Raw genomic sequence first — 25,553 nt, forward strand, 5'->3', positions numbered from 1 at the left:
CAATAGCTGCCAATTACCGGTGAAATACGTCAGCGGCGGGTTGGAAGTGATACTGAATGGCAATTGTGTATGATATCGAGTAATTTGTAAGTATTTGTAAGTAACACAAATCATAGAAATTGAGTATATGAATTTGTATTCCTTGGCGAACTATGGTAATTATTAATTAAAAAAAAATGGTTGTTTGTAAAGTAGGTTTACGATCGAGATGTTTACGTGATAACGTCTTATTGGTGATATAAGTTTTGTTTGTTGCAATTGTTGTAACACTTCACTTGCACTTCACATTTTGTTTTACTGTTCGGCCGATAAAAAGTTTGTAGTGTGCGGGGAGCCTAAGGTTATAACGAGAGGGGGGTATACCTGCGATCGGCCTCGTGAGGCCTCGCGACACAGTTTCTGAACAGTCACCCGACTAAAACGATTTTAAAGACGTTATCACGTCAAAAAATTGCGCAGCGGTTCAGGGCGCAGTACGAAGTTAGCGGTAGAAGTGACTTTTATTCAGGGCACCGTACGAGGTTAGCGGTAAAAATGACTTAATTCAGGGCATCGTACGAGGGTAGCGGTAGAAGTGACTCGTGTTCAGAGCACCGTACGAGGGTAGCGGTAGAAGTGACTAGTATTCAGTGCACTTTACGATGAATATCACGTTACAATTCAAATAAGTATATACATACATTAGGTAAGTGCTACGTTATAAATAGAAAACTTGTTTATAAACAGCAAATGTAAATTTGACCGAAAAATATAATTGAATTATAAACTTACCAGTGTACAGCTTATCGGACTGCCAGTCACAACGAGTGCTGTAACTAAACGAAAACATAAATTAGAACAAAAATTCATACAATTGAATTATGTTAAAAGTAACAATCAACACAAAATAAACAATCTGCTTAGTTAAAAAATACTTGCACGAGCCTGATGGATCTCTCTCAATGATGAGACATGATCAACATGATCAACATGCGGGCGATATATATCCGATTAATTTAGTAACCGACGCTAAACACAACGCCGAGTGAAGAATGTTATCAAATCCACTATCACGTGACTTGTAATATACATAACAAACGCGATCAAAAACCGGCATTTCCGAACATTAAACAAATTACTATAGTCGCAAAGTACCAATAAATAATTGATTGATCTTCGAGTATAACACATATTAAGAATATTGAAGTCCGAATAAACGATATAAGTCTCTCAAAACACGACTCGATTAACCAGCGACCTGCACGAAACTGGCTGCAATCCACCGATAGTGCATGCCGAAACTGCGTAAACAATGACGGGACAGTATATGATAAGAAAGCAAGAGGTGCGCAAAGATGGCGCGTCGAAGGCACGCGTCCTTGTGCGCGAATTTGCAATAGGCGCATTACCTGTGATCTAAACTAAACTAGACTTCGCTGCATGCTGTAAGTTGATGCGGCGGCTAGGAGACAGCGCGCGGAACACATGCGTTAAAAACATTGTTTACACCGAATCGTAGATAACAGCATTGTATACAAAAATATTCTCGTGCCCACGTTTGTCGATAAATATAAAAATAAGCCGTATAATTAGATTGTTATTATTTTATTACTTCAATTGCGAATATCTCGTAAACCAAAAGAGATAATTAAGATCTGATCGCAGCGTCTTAATCTACGGACCAATCTCTATCAGATAGGATAATTAAAAGGAAAATCTGAGTGATGAAATTTTAAGTCTTAAGAAAAAATTGCCAAGGGGGGGTGCTTGATACTTTTTTTCGACAATTTTTGATAATTAATATCTCTTAAACTAGAAGCCATAGCAACCAACGAATTGCTGATTATGAAAGATTAGAAAATTCTCTATCTGATAAAAATATAAAATAATTATATTTCTTACAGTAAAAGGTCAAAAAACGGCACTAAAAGTACTAAAAAGTGACATTTTTCAATTTATGCCCATTTTATTCAATCGTGAATATCTCCTAAACTAAAAGAGATAATTAAGATCTGATCGCAGCATCTTAATCTACGGACTATTTTCTATCAGATAGGCTAGCTAAAACGGAAATCTGAGAGATGAAATTTTAATTCTTAAGAAAAAATTGCCAAGGGGGGGTGCTTGATACTTTTTTTCGACGATTTTTGATAATTAATATCTCTTAAACTAGAAGCCATAGTAACCAACGAATTGCTGATTATGAAAGATTAGAAAATTCTCTATCTGATAAAAATATAAAATAATTATATTTCTTACAGTAAAAGGTCAAAAAACGGCACTAAAAGTACTAAAAAGTGACATTTTTCAATTTTTGCCCATTTTATTCAATCACGAATATCTCCTAAACTAAAAGAGATAATTAAGATCTGATCGCAGCGCCTTAATCTACGGACTATTCTCTATAAGATAGGCTAGTTAAAACGGAAATCTGAGAGATGAAATTTTAATTCTTAAGAAAAAATTGCCAAGGGGGGGGTGCTTGATACTTTTTTTCGACGACTTTTGATAATTTATATCTCTTAAACTAGAAGCCATAGTAACCAACGAATTGCTGATTATGAAAGATTAGAAAATTCTCTATCTGATAAAAATATAAAATAATTATATTTCTTACAGTAAAAGGTCAAAAAACGGCACTAAAAGTACTAAAAAGTGACATTTTTCAATTTATGCCCATTTTATTCAATCGCGAATATCTCCTAAACTAAAAGAGATAATTAAGATCTGATCGCAGCGTCTTAATCTACGGACTATTCTCTATAAGATAGGCTAGTTAAAACGGAAATCTAAGAGATGAAATTTTAATTCTTAAGAATAAATTGCCAAGGGGGGGTGCTTGATACTTTTTTTCGACAAGTTTTGATAATTAATATCTCTTAAACTAGAAGCCATAGCAACCAACGAATTGTTGATTATTAAAGATTGGAAAATTCTCTATCAGATAAAGATATAAATAAATTATATTTCCTACAGTAAAAGGTCGAAAAACGCGACTAAAAGTGCTAAAAAGTGACATTTATCAATTTTTGCCCATTTTATTCAATCGCGAATATCTCGTAAACCAAAAGAGATAAATAGGATCTGATCGCAGCGTCTTAATCTACGGACCAATCTCTATCAGATAGGATAGTTAAAAGGGAAATCTGAGAGATGAAATTTTAAGTCTTAAGAATAAATTGCCAAGAATATCTCTTAAACTAGATAGCTATCAACGAATTGTTGATTATTAAAGATTGGAAAATTCTCTATCAGATAAATATATAAAATAATTATATTTCCAACAATAAAGGGTCAAAAAACGCCACTAAAAGTACTAAAAAGTGACATTTTTCAATTTTTGCTATATATATATACGAACAGATTTCAAATTCTTAATCTACGGAAAATTTTCTATAAGATAAGACGATTAAAATGCATATATAAGAATGACATTTTAATTCATAAGAAAAAATGGGCAAATGGGAGTCAGCTAAAGAATTATCCACGTACGGTGCCCTGAACACGAGTCACTTCTATCGACACCATGCTACGGTAAACCGAATGAGACTTAATTATACAATTGCGATTAATTGCAATATAACTAAATAAATAAGGAATAAGCAACGTTCTTGACATATTCGTGTCAATAAACGATAATAGTGCATATCTTTTAAACTAAAAGTTATAGCGGCCAACGGATTGAAAGTTATGAAATTTGGAAAATTCTGCATTAGATAAGAATTTAAAATAAATTAATTTCGTGGGATAAAATGACCAAACACATGACTAAAAGTGAAATTTTTCTTTTTTGTCCTTTTTTTAATTTCAAATATCTCCTAATTGTGTCCGACCGTGCCGGTCGTCTAATTTGTGTCCCAGGTAGATACATATAAAAATAAACTTACAGAATTTGATCGGTGCCTCCGTATCCACACCACCATAATTGTAAGACGCCAACGACCGATAGCACTTATAGGAATGCAATCTTTATTATTTTCACGTTATTTGATTTTACTTTATTTTTAGTGATTTGTTTTTAAATTTTTAAATGTTTAGCCATAAGAGCATAATGAATAATAAACTTATTAGATAATTTATATAAAGAAAGTAACGCGTAGACGCGGTTACAAACATGTTGTAACATGTTTAAAACACAAGAGTTGCACACGAGTCATCCGACGATAAGAACACACTAAATTCCTGAAATTGTAAACACCACGCTAGAAATATCGCGACTTGAAGATTGCTTGTAGATAAGGTCAAAAACAAGTTTGTACGCAAAGACTAAACAGATAGTGTGGACAGTGGTAAACGTACGAAACTTAATTCTAGCGCCACCAAGGTGTGGCGGCTAGAACTAGTGCTCACGATAGCAATATTAAGAACGAATAGCAGTTTTCATTGAATATTGTCAAGGACACATTTAAATTTTCCTAGTTTAAATCACAAGCAGGCAATCTTAAAAAATTTAGTGCGCGGTGAGAATGGATAATATGAAACTATTAATAATTGTCAAATACGAAGAAAAAATGTTAAAATTATGTAGAAAAATAATATTTACAGATATTTCGAATTTAAAGATGGAATTTAACATTACACTTTAGAATTTATATTATTTTAAATCCTATAATCGAATTAAATGTCCATAACTTAAGGTAATGTGGATTAACGTATTGTAAGTTGCATATAGTTGACTGTGTACTTCACCGTTATACAACTACATCTTCACCAACATGAACAAGAGACGTAGAAGAACATATTTGGGCTAATTGTCAATAATAATGTGAATTTAATCAATGGTTTGTTTGCCTAAGCAGTTTTTGAACAATTTACGTCAGTGTCGAGCTAATAAACTATAACTTTCTCAATAAATGTTAAATTAACACTGATTTATTTAAATTATTACTTAATTAATGCTGCCGCGTTGTGTGGTCGAATATTCAAAAATTATATTCTCAATTCCTAGCAAATAATTTAAAATTCAACTAATAAATCCGCACAAATATGAAAAAAAGCAAAAACTGGTTGTTCTAGAGAGAAATAAAATGTTTATCAATATAATGTAAATATATGTGGTTTGCAGATGTATCGAAAGTTGCAATTAATTGCCGAATACATTATTCAACGTTGATATCGCCGACCACCCTGCATGCAGCATGCTAAAAGACCACAACCGTCGATCATTTATATTTTATACTGTCGGTTACATCTCATTCCACAACCAAAACCAAAAAAGTAAAAAAAAAGCCGAAATATGATTAAAATTTTAAAGAACATAATAAAAATTAACCTGAATAAAGAAAATATTAGTTAAATCATTGGGTAGTGCGGAAATATGGTTAAAATTTAAAGTTTTAAAAACTTTGAATGGAATGATTTTGATTCGATGCGAAATGAAGTCTGAATGAACGTGAAGTTGTACGCTGCAAGCAGAAACACACCGCATCGTTTTCTCGCCGAGGTATTTTTATGTCTGTGGCCCCGCGGCGCAAATTTGCCATAGCCCGAATTAAATTGATACCTTTGCAGCTCTTTTCGGTTGCTCGTTTTTGGCCAAGTAACATACACCAAAAAATCGCCGCACAAAACTAACAACGCAAGCGAATACGAAGCGAAAAAAAATTCAAGTTTAAAGTCTAAATTGACTTGAAACGAGTCAATGAAATGTACTAAATGAAATTATAATTTGTCTACAAGCTACGCATTAACGTGCGTGTATTATTACTTTGATTACTTTGAGCGAAAGTTCAATATAATGATTATTTTCATTTTTATTGCGCGCTGCGCGATTCATGTACGCGCATAAACTTTAAAATAAAAGAGAAAGATGAATGAATTTTTGCTCGAAAACATTACGGCCGGTGTGACATGCCCATAAAACGCCATAAAACGCAAAGCTGACTCATAAAATTAATTTGTTTAATTAGTACTGCGGGTTTATGACCCGAGTCAATATTGTGTCGCGTACGGCCAAAGTTTATGAAAATTTGTGCCGGTTTTGCAGGCGTTGTAGGTAACATGTTTAATTGTGCAGTACGCGCAAAAATGCAGCACTTTCACACGCCAAGTTTGTTCGGATGGTGTGTGGCGCGTGGCGTCGCATAGTAAACTCGCAGAAAAGTGTCGCAACAGAATATTGGTGACAATCGGAGTATCGGTCGACACATCCGGTGAACATTGCGCCTGAAAAGCACACTCTGCCTGCGATAACATCCGCAATCCGCGAGGTGCGTTACTACTACTGGCACAATTAACATTTAAAGGAAGGAAGGCCATGTAGAAGCCCCACTACCCTAAAAACATATTATGGAGATGCATTTATGCATAAAATTAGTGAATTTTAGTTTTAAAAAATGAAAAATGTAGTTAATCGCTATCTAGATTTGAAATATATAACAATAACTATAATTTAATCAATATTTCAACTTTTACCCCAAAATTTTCACTCTTCCAGTTATAATTTTGCAACAAAAAGTAGGCTATATCATTTTCCAAGATTAAAAATATCTTGATTCAAAAATTTCTCAAAATTAGTTCAGTGGTTATCGCTGGAAAGCGTTACAAACATACAAAATGACGAAAATTCAGTTTATTTCTGCATTTAGAAATAATTACAACGCTTGAGGCTCTGATAAACGCATATTGATTGAATCCATTCATAAAACTGTATGTAACATGCATAAAACTATAAAAAATAAACCGTGTTGTGACCCATGTGTGAGTAGGACAACACAACGAAACCGAAATTGGATGATTTATTTCGCTCGTAAATTTCGTTTGCCGGCTGTTCGCTTGTAACACTTGTAACAGTTGCGTACATTTTCATCAGCGGCCACATAATGCGATTGTGTGAAATAAGAATTCGGCCAAATTCAAATTATCCGCCATGGACCATTTTCATAACTCATTTCGCATGTAACCCAACAACGCACAATTCATAAATAAGCCTCACTAGATCCACGTGGTCTGGCGTGGACTTTGTCCGCGAGCAATTAACCACATCTCGTGTAGGTATTCCAGATCCGGAGATCCGAAAAACGCCAATAAAAATACCAACGTTTAAACACAAATATTTCATGGTTTGTCGGTCGGGCGCGTTTAACGAATTGATTAATTAGTGAAATCTACCAGCCACCGGTGACCAATGCCACAGTCGTGATCGTGGTGTAAACGTGTAAAGCTTGAACTTGAACTTATTGCTGCGTTTGGAGTTTTCAATCAAATCTCGGGCGACGAAAATAAATTTCCTTGCTAACGCAACAATTAACAAGATAATTATGCGCCGATTTCACACCTCGGACCGGTGTTAAGCTTGTTAAATGTTATTGATATTAATTTTATGCAAGAAAAATTCAAATTGAGCCAGAAACGCCACGGAGACGTTAGAAAAATGTGGTGAAATATTTAAATTAAATGTTAAACATCACACAAATATTGATGAAAGTTTTGATGATATTAACAAATTTTTACTCACTTTAACAAGCAAAAATGACATATTTTATATGAAATTATGAATAGGATTAATGAGTGAAATTTTTATATTTTGCGTACAGAAACAAACATTGAATTAAATGTTTCTTGCGCATGCGCAAAATACTTAAATCAATACAACACATAAAATTTAATTAAATGAAAACAAACTGGTATGTAATAAAGATGGGAGTGAAATTGTTGTCATAGGACAAAAAGGATTTTCATTAAACTTTGACTTTCTCTGGCTGCATTCCAGCTTTCCTGCTTTCGACATTGTGACATGTCTCGGACCTTACAAAGACAAACGACACTAAATAACTAAATAACAATGTAACAAACGAGTCAATCGCAAATTTATTTGTTTGCATTGTTCGTGCGTCTTCAATTTAATTACCACAGTGCCTACTTTCTTTGCGCTGCCACCGCACGTGCAATAAATAAATAAATAAATTTTTAATTTCGCACGTCACACACAGCGCGAACCGATGAACTCGCGACCAATAAAAGTGATATAAACAAAAACAAAAGCGCACCACACGTCGCCTGCGCCGAAAGAAAAGAAATCGCTGAAACAAAAACGCCGTGTGTGACCTACCTATACACATCGCCATAAAATACAAAATGTATTTTAAATTTTCATGCCGCGCACGTTTCGTTGGCGGTGTCGTTCGTGTGTCGTGTGAAAATAAAATTAGAAATACTGCAACGTCTCTCTACACGGGCCAAATTATAGATTCATGCGGCTGGTTGCACGCCAGAACATCGTCGATAAATATCCACGAGGCAGAGGAAATGAAATTATCAAAATGGAAATGAAACTGTGACTGCGCGTGGACATAAATGAGCTTTGTTGTGAATGTTTAAATTAAATTGCGTTAGCACCTCGCGCCGGTTTGTTCGAATGCAACACGTGAGAGAACGACCGGCTGATTATTTATGATCGCCGATCAGCCTCCAGCGAGCCGCTGATGCGGTGATGTGTGTTCGATTTCCGTTTTTGTTACCGAGCTTTGTCCTAATAATCAACAATAGAAATGCTGGTCGTTGTGGTTTTTTATCATTGTCAGAACCAAGTTGGAATATAAGTTAAAGTAAGTGATCATTTTACAAATTTTAAAACTGTGATATAATGAATTATGACACAACGAAATCTTTTACTTGATTTTTAACTTCATTTATGGGAGTTTTTTGGTTAAATAATAACGTGAAAATATTTCCTAAGATATTTTCTAATAAGAAAAAATTAAAATTCAAAATTTTGAGTTTAATTCCTTTAAAACCTGAAATTTTCCGCCATTTTGAACTCAATTTACACAAAACAAACAAAAAAAACTTGCTAATGTCTTAAATTTTTTGACTTGACCAACATATTTGAACTTTTTGCGCGTTTTTACGCGTTAAAGTCGTAAGGTTGCGAAATTTAAAACGCGTCGTGACTGATCGGGTGATTTATGAATAAATTGTCCGTATCATCTTTCGCGTTCGCAACTGATTCATCGCCGGCCGCCGAGCGAAAGAGGAAACGATCGCAGCGCGTAAATGAGAAATTATTCAACGAGTTTCGGTCTGTCTGTGACACACGCTTGCTTACAATCCAGACAACAAATCAAATAAAACATAAAAATTATGAATATTAAAATGCTCAAATTAGAACCTATTTAACCAATATAGATTTCAATATATTTCGCAAATCGAATTTCATTCATTTCATCCTTGTTAATCGCCGCGGCACGTCTTGCTCCTCCTCGGTGGCGTGAAGTGAAGAAGTTGAGTTTGAGTTTTCTCTTCTCGAGTAAAAAGTAGGGGCCCCGATGGTTCTCGGACGCCGGCAGCAGCGGCCAAGTCCAGTCAGTCAGTCATTCGGCCGAAAAGAACGAAACCGCGAGACGGCGAGACCACACCGCAAGACATCCATCGTCGCGTGTGCACGTGAATCGCAATCGTAACAATCCGACCCCGGCGAAAACGCCGGACAATCGATCGATTCCGGTGGTCGCGAGTGATTATATATTAGTCGGCGTAATTATCGCGTAATTAACAGTCGCGCATACGACGGCGGACGCGATAAACAGCCAAATTTAGTGTTTAAAGCCGTTTTTAAAGAACGCAACAAGTTGTAAACTTAATGAGATTACAACGCAATAAAAATAAGATTAACAACAAGAGAGCTAAACACGCACGTAATATACATTTGTGTGTATACAATGCGCATGACATTGCAAGATGTGGATTGTGATGATGATTGACCAGCCACGAAGCGTGAATTTGTGTCAAAGAGTGTCATAATAGTGTAGTGTGCGTTATTATTAATCGTTCGGATTAATTGTAATATTTATTTACTTTTCAAGGTACGTTTCACATATTTATATATAAATATTATACTTATAGCGTTTTTGGAAATCTTCAAAACGTTTTAATTTGTTAAAAACAGGTAAAAGTAACACAAATCACCAATTTCCTGCGCGAAGCAATTTTTTTTACAGCCAAAAAGGAAGTCAAAATTGTCGACAAAGTGAAACTAAGAGATAATCGCGTTAAATAAATGCAATTTACAAATCCGGCCATTTGTTACTTCCGTTTTAAAATTATTATAAATTTACGGAAAAAAACGAACTTTTGTCTTTAAACAGCATAAAATGCAATTAAAATTAGTATGTAATTAATTAAATAATCCACCTGCTTGCATATAACATTACTTTATCTTTACCACTAATTAAAATTAATTCTTACTATCGTGCAGTGAATTTTTTGGCAATTACACTGCAACAGTTGTGTTTGTGCGTTAAGTGGTTTTAAAGATCAAATTAAGATTTGTCCAAACGATTAATGAACTAATTATATGCCGGGTGCTTAAACCCACTCACACCATTTTCGTTTTTTGTTTACACTCCATTTGCAGCACAAAATTAGCCAAAAATATATTTTTTAAATATGGGGTGCCCTTATCTGGTGTAATTAATTAATTACTTAATAATAAATTATGCTAAATTGATTATTTCTCTAAAAATATATTCTTAATTAAATTATTCATTCAACAAAGCAAGAATATTTTCAAAAAAAATAGTATTCACCAAGTTATGAACAATTAAACTTGAAATTTGTAAATTTTAATTTAAAAATCAGATAAAATGATCCGTAACTTCTGATTCAAAAATATTTTCAATGCAATTTTTACACAAATGAATGCAGAATTTAATTCTCCATAACATGTTCAAAAAATCAATACTATAGGATGATTAGTTTACGAGTAATTAATTAATTACTAAAATAATCAAGTGTTATTCTAATATACTCTAAAGGCAACGCGACTATATCACTTTCGTGACTACTGCAAACCCACAATTTGTAACTATAACGATATTATAAAATCAATATCGATTTCACTTTGCTAATTTGCATAAACAATGCATCCGCAGATTAAGGATTAAGCTTCGACGTTGTTTGCGGAAGTCGACATGTTCCCAACCAAAACACGACTATTCAATCATATTAGAGATGACTCCAATCAAAAATTAAATTTCGCTCTTTTTTTCACTGCTTCTTTTATTAATCTAAATTAGAGGTTTAAAAACCGAATGCAAATCAATCTAATCTAATTAAAAGTGAGCGACGTGCATGCATCCAATATCATAGTATACAGCAGCCGGTTCTGCGACATTCAAAAAACAAAATGTCTGATATTAAATTTAATTTAATAAAATATCGCGTATGGTCTTTGTTAATATTAATTTGAATTATCTGGTAATTTCTTGATTGTACAGCAGTTAACTGTCACCTACTTCATATTTCATTGTTTGCGTTTAATTAACTTTGCTAATTACACCCATTTTGCGGTTAGTGCGGTGTAATTGCTATCAAGTGATTTGATTTGTAGTTGTGATCACTACATCCTAATTGGCTGATCTCGACTGACCCGCGCGACCCACAAATTAACAATAAATTACATATTTATTGTTTGTTTAAATTGTAAATGGCTGCGAGTTTATTCATTCATTATGGTGAATTGCCAGCCGATCAGGCGATAGAAGGTATTAGATGTCCGTTAAACTGTAAAGATGTAAGTTGTATGCGATAAACATTTTGCTCGTCGGCAACGTCGGCAAAGAAGTAAATTTGCATATGGCCATCATTAATAACGATGGTAAATTAGGCAAAGAGCAAATTTTACTTGTTTATTATTCTGTAATTGTTCATTTTAAATTGACTCACATTTTTTTCTTTGTTTCTGTTAACATTTAGAACAAAAAAATCATTTTTGGGACCTGAAGAATCAAATTTTGAAATTTATTGCCAAAATTAGTTTTTAAAACGTTTGGTTTAATTTTATTATCATTGCAACACAGTTTTACGATAAAAACGTGAAAATTTATTTTTTTACGTTAAATTAACCTTATTTTCATTTAAAAAAGTTTATTTCTGAGTAATTTATACCCAAATTTAAAATGACGTTGCAAATTAAATTAAATTTATATTAAATCATCTCCAGACATATAACTACGCTAATAATTCAGCGGAAAAAACGCGTATCTACAATTTTAGTGAAAGTTTGTTTGGCGTTTAATTAATTAAAATTAAAGATACACAACACATTTAACTACCAACTACTTTTTAGTAGCTAACCGAGAAATGTAAAAAGTCCAACTACTCCGCTTAAAGTGCGTTCCGCTCGACTGCCGGCTTCCTTCTCATTTTGGGCGTAATGCCCGATTTGATTCTGTTTGCATTTAATTATCTCCATCGCGCGCGCGCTTCTTCCGCACTCGAACACGCGTCTCCGGTCGGTCTTCTAGTTGCGCAACGCCGAAGTCGAAGAACGAGAAACAAATGTAACCGATGCTGGCGGTGATTGCGATTGCCGAGGCGTGTTCCTCACGTGGTTGACAGCGCGTTAACACCTACGCCCGGTTCTCACGACACCTTTAAGTCGTGCGCGCGCGGTGCGCACTTACACCCGACGGTTGTTGGTTGGATGTTCATTAATTCAAATTCACGCAAGTGCGGCCCGCAGTCTTATGATTTATATCGCTCGCAAGATGTGCGAGGCGTGCGCGCGCCCGGCACGATATTTAAAGAAATTGTTACTGGTGTTGCTCTGACCCGCGCCGAACACACCCAACTTCCTGCAGTCACTCGTATTAGTAATAAAGCTTTGTTTTCAAAAAGTTTATAAACTTTTCTAAAGTGTGGGCAATAAATAAATATGTTAATGGTGCGAACCGCCGCTAATGCAGCGTTTTTATGTATCGGTTTATTGATATTTTGTTGCATTTTTATGATTCTCGTTAAGAGAAGGAATTTTATTTATTGTGTTTTTTAGCAAAACAAATTAAAAACACATAATAAAAGTTTTATGTTATTTTTGCATTTTTAGCACATAAAATGGCGTTTAGTGGATTTGAATTGCTTAGTAAATGATGGAATTAGTCGTAAATTGAATTCCTAGAATTGGTATTAGACAATATTTTAATGTGTTACATTTTTATTAATTAATCGAAAAGTATTTACTTGAAAATTATGATTTTTTTCGATAAAAAAATAAAAAAAAATTCTAGATTTAACTACGCAAGCAGTTTTTTGGAAAAATTATCATACAAAATTTTATACACAATAAAAATTGCATAAAACTCTAAACAAACTTTCATCCCTTATTTTACAACCTTCTGAGTAAATTTTTGCGACAAAACGTTGCCTATTTACTTTTCCTTAATCAAAATAATCTGTAAACCAGAATTTACCTAAATTTATTGAGTGGTTTTTGTATGAAAGCGTCACAAACATACAAACTCATATAAATGTCTAAGACTATGAGAAAATATGCTTCTCCAACTGCATTTCACAATAAAAAAAGCAAATGTTGCTTATTACTATATTACTATAAAGACCGTAGTATGTACCCAAGTTAAATTTGACTTACTTTGTACCGATATTGCTTTTACTTATTTCGTTTTACTTTTTTGTCGGCCGTCTCATCCTCTCTGGTCTCTCACTCTGCTGCTTAGCGTGCTCCGTAATATAGTCAATTTCATTTCGTTTTTTTGTGCGCAACTCGTTTCGCGTTTTGTTTCCATTTCTTTCATTCGACCATCAGCCATTATTGCCATTACGAGCGTTTATAATTTGTTATTAGATATTACTGTTAGTCGGCGGCGATGTGGGAAAACGCCGCACCGCGCCACGCCGGGAGAGAGAAAGTTTAAAACAAATTTGCAGCCCGTTATTATTAATACGCCGGCGATCGTTACTCATCATTCTTAAGACGCGAATCTGCGCGACTGCGAATCACGCTCGGTAAAAATGAAACCATGAAGCGAAATAAACGAAATAATCAAATGAAAAAGAATGTGATACAAAACTCGGCAACCAACTAACAAAAAAAAATCCATGCTTAGTTCACCTAGTAAGTAGTAATCTACACACACGTGAAATAAAGTTTGTTTGCAATTTACGCTTAAGGAAAGCGTTTTATTAATGCAATGTTTGCTCATGTTTATGACCGACCGGCATGTACGGCGAATGCAGCTCGATAACATCTTCGAGCGTCATAACCTCACATAATAATTCCTGCGTCGGTCGCAATTTATGTGCGCCTTCGTCTTTAATCTTCGATTGCTTCCACATCGATTCGTCCGCGTTCGAGTCGATTCTCACAGTTGTACAACTCGTACACCGCCTCGGACATGAACTCCTCATGTGTGCATTATTTAAGAGCATTAACGGCCTGTCGGCGATTTTGTTTCGGAACTTTTTACAACGCCGCGAACCGAGAATCGACCAGATTCGAGAATATAAGACACGTCGGTCACGATTTGTCGTGCACATAAAGCAGCCACACACATATACATCCAACATATACATAAATAATAACTTAACAACAAAAGTTTATGAGCATATTAAAAGATGTGTGACTCTAGCGAGATTTTTCGGCGCGATTTCCGCGTTGGTGGTTCTATTCTAATTATGATTATATTTAAGTTCATGTAATACATTTTATTCGTCGGTTGTTGGCTGCTCTTGTACCAGATTACCAGATTACGAATCTGCTTGGTTTTTTTTCATTGTTACACGAAATGACTCATCGAATACGCCCGCTGCGTCTTGAACCCGGCGCGCGGCTGCAGCTCGCGATCGATAAAATTGATAACGACTCCGTAATAAATCGCTCATTGTGCCGCGATCGGCCCGAGAGGGGCCTTTCTTTTTGCGGCGTAGGTGTTGAGAAAAAACCTTTGTTTCAAAAATTCCGCCTGGATGTTTTAAATTTTCAACACAACGCGCACATTTACTGCTTGCGTATCATGTTACACAAGCTACAATAAGCCATGGTTTTTAATGCGCATGCGCAGTTGTCTTATGGAAGGAGCACAAATGAATTAAAAAAAATAAAAATTAGTCAATAAGACGAGAAAAATATAATTTTTTAAACTCAAATTTGACATTTTTATTCAAAAATTGCCTCTGAATAAACCTAATAATAGTTTTTGGAAGTCACCGTTGATTTTTGTTTGCTATTTTTTAATAATAGCCTTAGTACTCTCGAACTAGATCAAAAAAGCACTCGAATCGAAGCACTCCTCCCGCTTTGCCATCAGCAATAAACATTCGCAAAAGGTGCGTATATCATACCAGCAATAAATTATACGCGCGCGTAATTTAAATAAACATCCGCGGCAAAGGAGTTGCTTTGAATATTTATAAACGCGCGAAACAAATCAATCCAAAGCGACCGACCAGAAAAAAAAAACTAGGTGGGAAACTAGGTTCCACCGAACGTAAATTACAAACAGCGCGGGCAAAAAAAAGCCAACATGAATCTTAGGCAAGCTGAAAAGTGAAAGCATCGATTTTTGATTTTTAATTATCATACGAATGCCTTTTATGGACAATTATTACTATCATTAAGAATTAATCAATATTTGAGTTGTCGTAATTAATAAATGTTTGTCTTGCTTTGCAGATTTTGTCAAATTTACAATGAGGCACAAAAATCGACGATGGCTCTTCGTCTGGGCAGTGATGTACTCGATAATGGGCGTGCTCGAGTGCGAGCTGGTGAAGAATTCAACTAGACAAGCCACCGGTAAACAATTCATATTTTCCATTACCACAAATTATATTCTAGATTTTTTCGTGGCGCGGCGAAGAAAAAAAAAACACCGTTGTGTTCTATTTAGTCCTACAGTCACACACATCGACTCGTTAATGCATTTTAAATATAAAGATAACTCGTTATTTGCTTAAAGTACACAAAGTGTACGGAAATCACATCCACGCGTGACAAAACTTGCTTTACGACTTTTATTGTCAAGATTTGTCACCGAAAGAAGCATTTAGTTGTGAAGCACATTATCGAATCAATACAGAACCGGCTTAAACATAAATATATTTTAAAAATATTTTAAAGTTTAAAGTTTAAAAGGTGTTTATTTCTATTCTTGAAATAAAAATTTTATTTTTTGTGTGTAGTCCTGTCCTGATATGCTTATATCTATTTTGCTATAGATACCATTGATGCCATTCCTCTAAGTGGCTTAAGTTTTCAGTGCTCTATGGGTTAGTGTGTCACATGCTGGCGCTGCACACATTGTCCGGCTAATCCGACGGCCGCTCCACGCTGCGTTCATTCAATATCTCCGCGCTCGAGCTAATATGAATTCGAAAAGTCGAAGAGCCGATAATGCGCGCGCGCCGGCTACTTGTACTTACGCACGTACGTCCTGCATATTTCACAGCGTTTCCGTCGAGAATAATCGAATACTTTCACGTTTCGCACGGTGGCTCGATGCGCTTTACCTGATGTCGTTTTTTTTTTCTATTCTTTTACATTTTGATGAAATTTATTTGGCGATTGTTTTCGTTGCAGAGAACGTGAAAAACACGACAAAATTCCAAGAAGCGCGTTCGGTGTTCTCACCCCGTATGGATTACGAACAATGGACGCCAATTGGACGCGGAGATCCGTTGAAAAACGACCCCACTTATGATTATGTACCACCGATTTTGGAACATGTTCACTACTGGGTCGACCCGTCATCAAGAAAACCTGATCCTCAATCGGAAGCAAATGCAGAAACCACTGCAGATGGTGGTAATCCACCAAAAACAGAGATATTGGTGTTGGGTGTTAGTTCAAAGAAGCCAAGTGTTCAACCACCGGTTGCTGCACCTTCTGCGGACTCACGCAGGGATGTCTATGACCCGTATTTTAAATATGTCGAGAGTGGAACCAAGTTTACACAGAATCATTACCAAAGCCAAAGAGAACGGATTTACTTCCCAAATCCATATTATTTTCCATCTTCAGGATATCATAAGAATAAACACGACAGGTATAAGGGTATATCACAGTCCCAATCGCAGATACCTTACACTATATTAATGCCACCACCTTTACCCCGAACGGAGACACCTCTTCTAAGACCCACAACAGATCCCAGCGCAAATGTACAAAATGTCCAGGTACAAGCTGGAAATTTAGTGTACCACGCAAGTACAATCTCCAACTCTATCAGGGATGTTCGGGATGAAGAGAATTATCACACAGCTGACTCCACCAGTGTGACCTGGAGGACTCCCTTGGTGGTTTCACATCAACACATGAACAAAAGACCTCAACCCCTACCTCTATTAGGTCCTATCTCTTTGTCAAGCACAAGTAGACCCGAGATATACAAAATGGGTAAAGTAGAAAACGCCCATATGGACGCCATGAACACCTATGTTAATATAGGCAAACCGGAAGCCCACATTCAATCGGAAATAACAATTCCAACCTCTAATAACCTAATCAATTTACTTAAGAAAGAAGCAACGAAGAAAGAAAAAGTTATGGAGCTAAATCCTAATATCCCATCAACAATGGCGTCTTTTCTAGCAAACATCCCTAAAGCTACTACTAAATCCTACACCACCACTACAACAATAACCACACCATCTCCTCCAACACCTACAACCGTGTCACAAATCTTAACAACAGATCCACTTTTCAAACATTACAAACAACCTGCGGAACCACTTCGAGGGCCTATGTACCTAATCATACAAGGTCATTCAAAGGTCAAGACTTATGGTCCTGCCAAACAACTCTACGGTATTAACGTACAAGATCTCAATGAGATCTCTAATTATGACAAAGATGCTTACAAGGACTTCCCAGTTAAACACCTGCATAGTTATCGCAAGAAGGAAGAATATCACCCGATTACAAGGACAATCAACGCACGTGGCAGGGCGTTAGACCTGAGTCAGTTGAGTTTGGCCGATGTGGTCCAGACTGGATATGGTGCCATAGACGAAATTGATATAACAGAACAACCTCAGGTCAACACCGAAGAGACCACATTAGAAGACATCAAAGAGACTGATTTGGTAGCCAAATTCCAAGTAGCGTCCGAGGACATTACACAGGAAGAATACCACAAGGGGATTGTAGAGGAGGTCACCAAGGATCCACGCGTTTAATTTCCGTAATGATGCAAACAATGAGAGAGAGGCTTTAAATTGAAATTTCAAGAGGCTTTATGTACACATGTAAAATAGTTCTAGAGTTGATTACCTAAGCTTAGACTTAAAAAACACTAGATACTAATACTTAAATAACGTAAAACGTAGTTAATTTATTATTTTTATTTGTGATGTTTCTTTCACTGATATTTATACTGATAGGATATAAGATTAAGAAAATCATTGATTATTTCGGTAGAGTTTTAGCGACCAGAGCGCGTTTGATGAATGTAATAACAGTATTTGCACGAATAAATAAATATAATTAAATTAATTGTGTGTGTTTGGTTCCCTTTTTCATCCTAATAGGGATTTAGGTCTTTTGAGGTTATGTTGATTTTGGTGAAGTTAAACGTGAAGGAAATGAATAATTTCGGATGTTTTATGAGCAATTAATTCAAATTATATCTATGCGCGGTGCGTAGAGTCTCAATATGCAAAACTATTAAATATTTTAATGTTTGTTAATTATACGTCGGCGGAACAATTTGCTTCGGATCAAAATTTGCTCAAATTCATAACCATAACCACAAATGTAAATAGTATAAATTGCAAAGCAGATCAGCGATTATAGATGAGTCACGACCGCCATCATGAAATAAAAATGTGTAAATTTCTCCGATTCGCATTCGGGTTTCGGCCAAGTAAGTGAAAACTTACGAATTTTAATATCTCGATGCGTAAGTTGTGGCGCGTAGTGTGTTCTTGTTCTTATTACAAGCGGCGATTCGCGATACGTTTACAAATTATACGATTCGTACGAGTTTATTGGACGATATAAAAATTCCACAGAGATTTCATCACGCAGACGCGGAACGGAAATGCGAAGAATCATCGCCAGACAGCTTGGCTACGCTCAATTTAAAACCACACCGCATTCAAATAAAAAATAATCATTTCGGAAAGAAAAAAAAGCGTATTTAGCGCTTGTGGGACACTAAATGTGTAACAAGTTAATTAACACCTCCACTGGGTGAAACACATGTTATTTTTTTCAGAGTGTAATATTTTACGATTTTAAGCTCGGATTGAACCAGTGGCCATCGCCCACATTCATTCATCTTCTCAAAGACTTAAAGTCTTAAGCCGTAAATGTTTTGACCATTTACAGTAAATTCGTGCCATCCGACGCGTTAAACCATTTTATCGAATCCTGATCGATCGTTTGCGTTTAGCTGCGTTTTTCCTAGGTGTGACAAAACGCGAGGCCATAAATTAATTGAGAACGCACACATCGTCGGATGTCGATTCGACGCGCGATTCTGGGAAGCGAAATAAGTATCGATGCATATAAGCACCGAATGGCGAGCGCGTGCAAGCCTACAAATAGGAAATCGCGTCTGCGTTTGGTGCAGCTTCTGATAGAAACTCTTCTTCCATCTTCTGCCTTCCGACGCGACAAGTACGCCATCGAAAAAGGCGCACTAAACGTTGTCTTCCTGTCACTTTATAAGACAGTGTACACCGTTTTGTTTGTATGTGTTTATCAAAACCTAAACGTTTTCAAATTTCATCCATTTTATGTCGAGTTGGTCTCGTAATGGAGGTATGGAGTTTCGCCGGTAGGAAATCGTTAATCTTGACAACTTTGTAGCGTTTTTTTATAGCCCGCTGCGTTTTTATCGAGTTTCTCGCGTCGATTGGCGACAATAGATCTTTTTCTAACGCACGTTCGAAGCGATGAAGAATGCTGAATGAAGCAGCCAGCGCATGGGCAAAAGCCACTAAGGCCACTAAACTGGATTGGATTGTAAATTAGGAGCTAAAGAGCGTGCCTTGCATTCTGTCTGCGCGCCAATCGATTCGAGCCGAAGAGATGAATGGAGAGAAAAAATCGCCCAGAGTCGTCTGACATACTAACACATCCGATATACGTGCGGACAAAGCGAAATGATGCAAGCGCAAGCACGCAAGATTATTTACAATGTATAGGTACATAAATTTTACAAATAAAATTCAGAAAATATTGCTAATTTTAAATTAAAAAGGAAAAATAATAAAAATAACTCACCGATTTCTGTAATAACAACAACAATTGGAAGACACACTGACTTTTTTCAACTGCAACCAAAAATAATAACAAAACAATTAAAAATGTGAAAAGTTTTGTTGCAATACAATTTAAATTTACATGTTGTAGGTTATATAACGTTTGCGCAACCAAACATGCGAATGACGACAATAACGCGTTTAAGCAAATTCTCGAAGTTTCACACACTGCGATAAGTTGTTGACTGATAAAATCTTTGTGTATCAACATAACATTGCGATGCTTGATTGTTTAGCGATTGTTACTTGTCCTTAACGTGACTCTTTCAATATCACTGCTCGAAATTATCAATTTTGTATGTTTGTTTGTCGGCGCATTACAATAAAAACATTACTATCTTCAGCAGTATTTTAATTAATATAGTATTGGTAGTGACACATGTTAAACAAAATTAATAAATTCCTGGTGCCACTACTTGACTGTTATCTTATCAAAATTCCGGATTCTTGCTACAATATTGATTCATCAGTTGACAAACGTGCACAGTACCCAAGTATACGCATGTAAGTTGAAACTGAATAAGTTGTTTTCGTGTGTAGAGTAATTATTAGTTAATTAATTGTATGATTATTAAATTGTTTTAAACAAATCGGTGAATTTAAGTTTTAATTTTTGCACGGTTCGCTCAGAGGGCGTCACCAGTCAAGCACGATTTGCGCCGGTTTGCGCTCTTCTCCTCTCGCACTCACGGTGTACGGTTTCTGACATTCATCAACAATCGGATCGATTGTTCCTTCAGTTCGGAAGCACGCAACTAACCTGCTCGCTAGCAATAAATTCGAATGAAGTCACTGGGTGCAACAATAGTTTAGCGCGGCTCGCGAGCGCAGCTATGTATCAGAACACTTGTGGTGCGGCGGCGACCGCCGGCGGTTGCGTCGAAACGGACAAGGACAGCCACAGCCTCATCCCCAAGGAGCCTGTGGTGCCCGTCGTCGAGCAGGATTACAGCGGCTTCGACATCGTCAAGGCCACACAGGTGAGTCCAGAGCAAACAACAAACAAAACACAATCAATCCTAAATTACACTAATCTTTAGTATGGAGCATTCACTCGAGTAAAGGAGTTGATAGAAGCTGGCTACAATGTCAACCAAAGAGACACTGAAACAGTCACCCTGTTGCACTGGGCGGCGATTAACAATCGCCGGAATATCATGAAGTTCTTCCTTGACAAAGGGGCAGAGGTTGATGCAATTGGTGGAGAATTGAATGCAACACCACTGCATTGGGCCACAAGACAAGGACATCTTAGTGCTGTGGTTATTCTAATGAATGCTGGTGCAGATGCAAACATACAAGATGCTGAAGGCTGTTCCTGTATTCATTTGGCTGCACAGTTTGGCCATACAGCAGTTGTGGCTTACTTTGTAGCCAGGGGCGTGAGTGCTGACTCACAGGACAGAGGAGGCATGTCACCACTCATGTGGAGCTGCTGGAAGATGTGCACCTTGGATCCTACAAGGGTTTTATTAACTCTGGGTGCAAACACCAGTCTGGCTGATTACAACCAGGGCAATACTGCTTTGCATTGGGCGATTTTAGCAAGAAATACACAAGCTATCAGCACATTAATTTTAGTTGTAAGTTGAATAATATCTTAAGTGTTATTTGGATGTGAGAATAAAATGATTGATGATATTTCAGGGCCAGGCAAATTTAAACATACCGAATCACAGAGGAGACACGCCGTTATCAATGTTACAATCATACGTGACCTCCGTCTGGGTGGGCAAGAAAGTCGCCGAGAAAGTGAAAGAGAACATGAGCACACAGCGTTCACGAAACGTAATTTTTAGAATAGCAAAAGACAAAGTTAGTAGTTGCATCAATAAAGCTCAATTATCCTTGTGTTTGACGTAATTATGTTTGATTTTGTAGAGAGTGAGATGGTGGTGCATGGTGGGCACGCCGTTTTTAGCGTTTTATATCGCCGGTCTGGTCCTCGCCTCGGACCTGATGTTTCTTATCAAGCTGTTTTTATTCCTCTGCATGTACATCGTGTTGAACTACGCCGGCGATGTGCTCTTCGACGACCGGCTGATGGTCATTTTACCATTGAGTATTTATATGTCGACCAAGACGTGGTTCTACATCACCTGGTTCATTTTCATCATGCCCAACACCACGCTGCTCATTAACTTCGTGTTCGTTACCAGCTCGATGGCGCTGTGGTACTTTTTCTTGAAGTCGTGGCGAGCTGATGCTGGCACGATCGCTGCTACTCAAGATATCAGATTTAAGGTCGGTGTTTATCTATAATTTGTGTAAATGTTTAATAATCTTTAATTTTTTTTGCGTAGACTATAATAGAATTATCAGAAGAAGGCCCCGGGGGTTTTGAGCCGTCGATATTCTGTTCGACGTGTCTGGTGCGTCGTCCGCTGCGCTCTAAACATTGCTCAGTGTGCAACAAGTGCGTGGCGCGTTTTGACCATCACTGCCCCTGGGTTGCGAATTGCATCGGCGCAAAGAATCACAAGCACTTCATCGGCTTCCTAGCATGTTTGGTGGTCATGTGCGCACAGATGCTGTTTGGCGTGACGCAGTTCTGGACCAGTCAACCAAGCTGCGCGATCAATAGCACCGAGAGTTATTGGCAAGTGGTGACGACGTTGGGGCGATGCGACGCGTGGATCGCATTCATCGCTGGCAACGCACTCCTCCACTTTGCTTGGGTGTTTATGCTTCTGATATGTCAGATTTATCAAGTGAGTAACCCGCAAATTCTCATTTCAATTGCAACAAAACTATTTATATGTTAAAATTTCAGATATCATGTCTTGGAATGACTGCAAATGAGCGAATGAACAAAAGTCGCTACGCGCACTTTATCAACAACCACGGCCGGAGTCCCTTCTCAAAGGGACCGATAATGAACGTGGCAGAATTCTTCGAGTGCGGATGCGGCGTGGTGCAACCGCAGGTGAAGGACTGGATGACAAGCTACGATTTGGATCGTCACGTCGAGCATCAACCGCTGCTACGGCATAAAGATGCCAATCAATACGTCTAATTGTTCTCCCAATGCGAAGTCGTGAAACCATTTGACCATTGAGCTAGCTTTCGCGTTGTCGTGTGTGTATATCGTTTTGCCTTCGGTGTGTGACTGAATTCATGAACGCAAAATGCATCTAATCTGTGTATAAAACGCGAGCGATTGTATGCGTGAATGTACGAGCGCCGCAGAGAGGGTTAACTATCCAAAAATTTACAAAAAAGCATTACCTATTCTACAAATAACGATATGTATTAAATGTCTAGATATAAGACGTTTATTTGCAAAAAGGCGCAACAAGTTACATTCCAACCGAAAGTAAGCGATTTTATTTAAGCTACAAACAAAGATATTTTAAGTCAAGTCCAGGCACTTGCAGTTTTTGCACCAATTTTGTTAAGAATTGATATATAAACCCAAGAATAAGCCATAGCCATCGCAAACAATAATGTTATCTAGTCAATGTACTTATTAATTTAGGCTCCCGAATAATTCAAACAACTGCAAACTGCAAATCGCCCCTTCTTATTACGCATTACTCAAAGTTCTACTTACGCACTGTAAGTAATCGCAAATAATTGCTAAACAATTGAAACATTAAACATATCTATTTGTTGTATTCAAACGAATAAGTGGAATGAGATTTTGGATTCTTACCGGTCAGGGGCGGCTGCATCTATACATTTTGGCTTTGCATTCGTTGCAATATTTACATTATACAAACGAGGACACGCAAATACAGACATTTTACATTTTACAAACGGACTTTCGACTTTATTAAACGATTAAAATTCTAAATGTCATATTAATCATGCGCGCAATGTCATTTAATTGTCCATTTTGACCAGAACGTTTTCCCATTGTGTAGAAATAAAAAGAAGTAATGACGCCCACTAAGGTACCAACGAAAAATCGAGGCGTGCATACAAACGGTCGAGTTGAGAATATTCAGGATGAATTGCGGACTGTTATTGACCTCATGGGTCCTGAATCACAAGATTTATCAACCACAACTGAAGCTAGTGATAGTACAACCCTAAACACATCCATTATTGAAGTATAATAATTTACCCACCGTATTTTGATAGTGGAATTACTTAGAAATTAATTTTAGATTGATTGTGAAGATAAAGAAGTGATACACCAACTTGTACAGGACCCAAATGCGAAACCACTAGAACCAAACACCCCTCGAGATTATTCCGAACTAAGTTCACTTGTAACAGACAGTGTTGCTATATATATAGATCCAAAACCCTCAGAATATATGGATAATTTACCATCCGAAATAAACGAAAAGAAATTTCTGAATATTCGCAATCCGATTCAAAAGATCTCGAGTCTTTTCACGAAAAACACAAACGGAAACGGCGTCATTACAAATTCTTCTCAAGTAGACCAACAACAAGCCTCTATACTACCCTCTCAAAACGTGGACCTTTATAGGATTAACATCCTCCAACCCAAATCTGAATCAGCACCTAAAGTATATACATATTTACGATATTCTGCCATTTTGTGTATACTTGGACTATGTTGGTTCCTCTAGTTATCTATCATTTTAGCGAGTAGTCTTTGATCTTGTGGATGATCCCATGCCTTGCACCAATACCGTAGCGACGAATACTTCACCACGCAGTCGAAGAAGACGACGTGAAGCGCAGTTACTCTACAGAAATGCGAATTGTAACGATGAGCAATACCAAAAACAGATTATAAATGAAAATCAAGGATTTGCACCGAGTTTACACATGAATTCTTTACAACATCGGAGTGAACCGATGATGGACGCATCTCTGAGGATGCAGAAGAAAACAATTTACCAACGATCAGCAGCCGCTGATAAAATACCAGGACAATTGGATAGTGTAACACGCGTTGATGTGTATTACTTTGATCATGGAAATTCAGCGTATTATCACACGACTGATCGTCCTCCGGTTATTATGACTGAGATATTGGCGGAGAGAACTGAAAATTATACGACGAAGTTTTGGGCAGAGACATTCGGTTTCGTGCATATATTATTTTCGTTTATTACGTCTTTTGTTCTGCAGTTACTAAGGTAAATTGTAAATTTTTATGTTTGTATGTGTCTGAAATTTTTGTTGCAGGTCATTTTTGCAAAGTTTTATGCGTCCGTTAACAGTTGGTGTGCTGCAGATTTTCTCGGATTATTGCATTAAACCGCTGTTGGCGACCATTTTTAACGCATTGGTGCAACCACCATTGATTTTTGTTTACAATGTCGCCACAACAATGCGTGATATCTGCGATCCGATTGCAGAAGGCATGGGATACTTTTTACGTGAAATCGCCGCCATTTTTGCCGCAATTCGTTTAGTAGACGTTAAATATTGTGGAAACGATGGGAAAAATAAAAGAAAATGTGCTCACCAATCCAATTTGACGGATGGTCAAGATGTGGAACAAAACTAATGTTTATGCTAATACTTTATACTATGTTATACACTATTTTATTCTAAGTAATTTACCTCACAACTTTTATGAAACTCAACGACGCTGCGTTTGATTTGTATTTTATGTAGAGGGCGCATTGAACGTCAATCTT

The 25,553-nt window shown here is 36.8% G+C and overlaps 4 protein-coding genes across 8 annotated transcripts in view; 3 read left to right on the forward strand and 1 right to left on the reverse strand.

Annotated features, from left to right (window-relative positions):
* LOC135792862 (xaa-Pro dipeptidase-like) overlaps nt 1-4,042 on the reverse strand; it is a 58,976-nt gene extending 54,934 nt beyond the window's left edge. Inside the window, exons 1-2 of one of the 2 annotated variants that reach the window (XM_065303638.1) lie at nt 3,867-4,042; nt 772-815 (exon numbers count right to left, since the gene is read on the reverse strand). The gene's annotated coding sequence lies outside the window, so the exon portion shown is untranslated. Of the gene's footprint in view, nt 1-771; nt 816-918; nt 936-3,866 lie in introns of those variants that run through there. The other variant, XM_065303639.1, reaches the window with a different exon arrangement.
* On the forward strand, nt 55-18,208 carry LOC135792858 (uncharacterized). 3 transcript variants are annotated; one of them, XM_065303633.1, is made up of 3 exons: nt 55-685; nt 15,389-15,511; nt 16,295-18,208. In XM_065303633.1, exons 2-3 carry the CDS (start codon nt 15,406-15,408, stop codon nt 17,890-17,892), a joined length of 1,704 nt encoding a protein of 567 aa, XP_065159705.1. In that variant the 5' UTR covers nt 55-685; nt 15,389-15,405; the 3' UTR covers nt 17,893-18,208. The 3 variants fall into 3 exon arrangements, with proteins under 3 accessions (XP_065159705.1, XP_065159704.1, XP_065159703.1); XM_065303632.1 differs by lacking the exon at nt 55-685 and adding an exon at nt 8,312-8,525; XM_065303631.1 differs by lacking the exon at nt 55-685 and adding an exon at nt 9,315-9,782.
* A 2,237-nt stretch (nt 18,209-20,445) lies between these two features.
* Nucleotides 20,446-23,742, forward strand: Hip14 (palmitoyltransferase Hip14). 2 transcript variants are annotated; one of them, XM_065303629.1, is made up of 7 exons: nt 20,446-20,487; nt 20,614-20,963; nt 21,024-21,566; nt 21,631-21,798; nt 21,865-22,227; nt 22,287-22,694; nt 22,757-23,742. In XM_065303629.1, exons 2-7 carry the CDS (start codon nt 20,817-20,819, stop codon nt 22,997-22,999), a joined length of 1,872 nt encoding a protein of 623 aa, XP_065159701.1. In that variant the 5' UTR covers nt 20,446-20,487; nt 20,614-20,816; the 3' UTR covers nt 23,000-23,742. The 2 variants fall into 2 exon arrangements, with proteins under 2 accessions (XP_065159701.1, XP_065159702.1); XM_065303630.1 differs by lacking the exon at nt 20,446-20,487 and having other exon boundaries at nt 20,550-20,963.
* Nucleotides 23,743-23,846: 104 nt separating this feature from the next.
* LOC135792860 (uncharacterized) lies at nt 23,847-25,499 on the forward strand. The gene is made up of 4 exons (XM_065303634.1): nt 23,847-24,038; nt 24,096-24,467; nt 24,547-25,046; nt 25,096-25,499. Exons 1-4 carry the CDS (start codon nt 23,865-23,867, stop codon nt 25,418-25,420), a joined length of 1,371 nt encoding a protein of 456 aa, XP_065159706.1. The 5' UTR covers nt 23,847-23,864; the 3' UTR covers nt 25,421-25,499.
* The last annotated feature ends 54 nt before the right edge of the window (nt 25,500-25,553 follow it).

This window comes from Atheta coriaria, unplaced genomic scaffold (genome assembly GCF_025399875.1).
Source record: "Atheta coriaria isolate IRGN ID8LTWV9N9 unplaced genomic scaffold, Caltech_Dcor_3.1 hic_scaffold_5_pilon, whole genome shotgun sequence".
Classification (NCBI taxonomy): domain Eukaryota; kingdom Metazoa; phylum Arthropoda; class Insecta; order Coleoptera; family Staphylinidae; genus Dalotia; species Dalotia coriaria.

Coding starts and splice junctions, on each gene's coding strand:
- Hip14 (XM_065303629.1), top strand. CDS start 20,817: ATGTATCAGAACACTTGTGGTGCGGCGGCGACCGCCGGCGGTTGCGTC. Junction 21,567..21,630: donor TCAGCACATTAATTTTAGTT/GTAAGTTGAATA, acceptor ATGATATTTCAG/GGCCAGGCAAATTTAAACAT. Junction 22,228..22,286: donor CTCAAGATATCAGATTTAAG/GTCGGTGTTTAT, acceptor TTTTTTGCGTAG/ACTATAATAGAATTATCAGA.
- LOC135792858 (XM_065303633.1), top strand. CDS start 15,406: ATGAGGCACAAAAATCGACGATGGCTCTTCGTCTGGGCAGTGATGTAC. Junction 15,512..16,294: donor TTCAACTAGACAAGCCACCG/GTAAACAATTCA, acceptor TTTTCGTTGCAG/AGAACGTGAAAAACACGACA.
- LOC135792860 (XM_065303634.1), top strand. CDS start 23,865: ATGACGCCCACTAAGGTACCAACGAAAAATCGAGGCGTGCATACAAAC. Junction 24,039..24,095: donor TAAACACATCCATTATTGAA/GTATAATAATTT, acceptor AATTAATTTTAG/ATTGATTGTGAAGATAAAGA. Junction 24,468..24,546: donor AATCTGAATCAGCACCTAAA/GTATATACATAT, acceptor CTATCATTTTAG/CGAGTAGTCTTTGATCTTGT.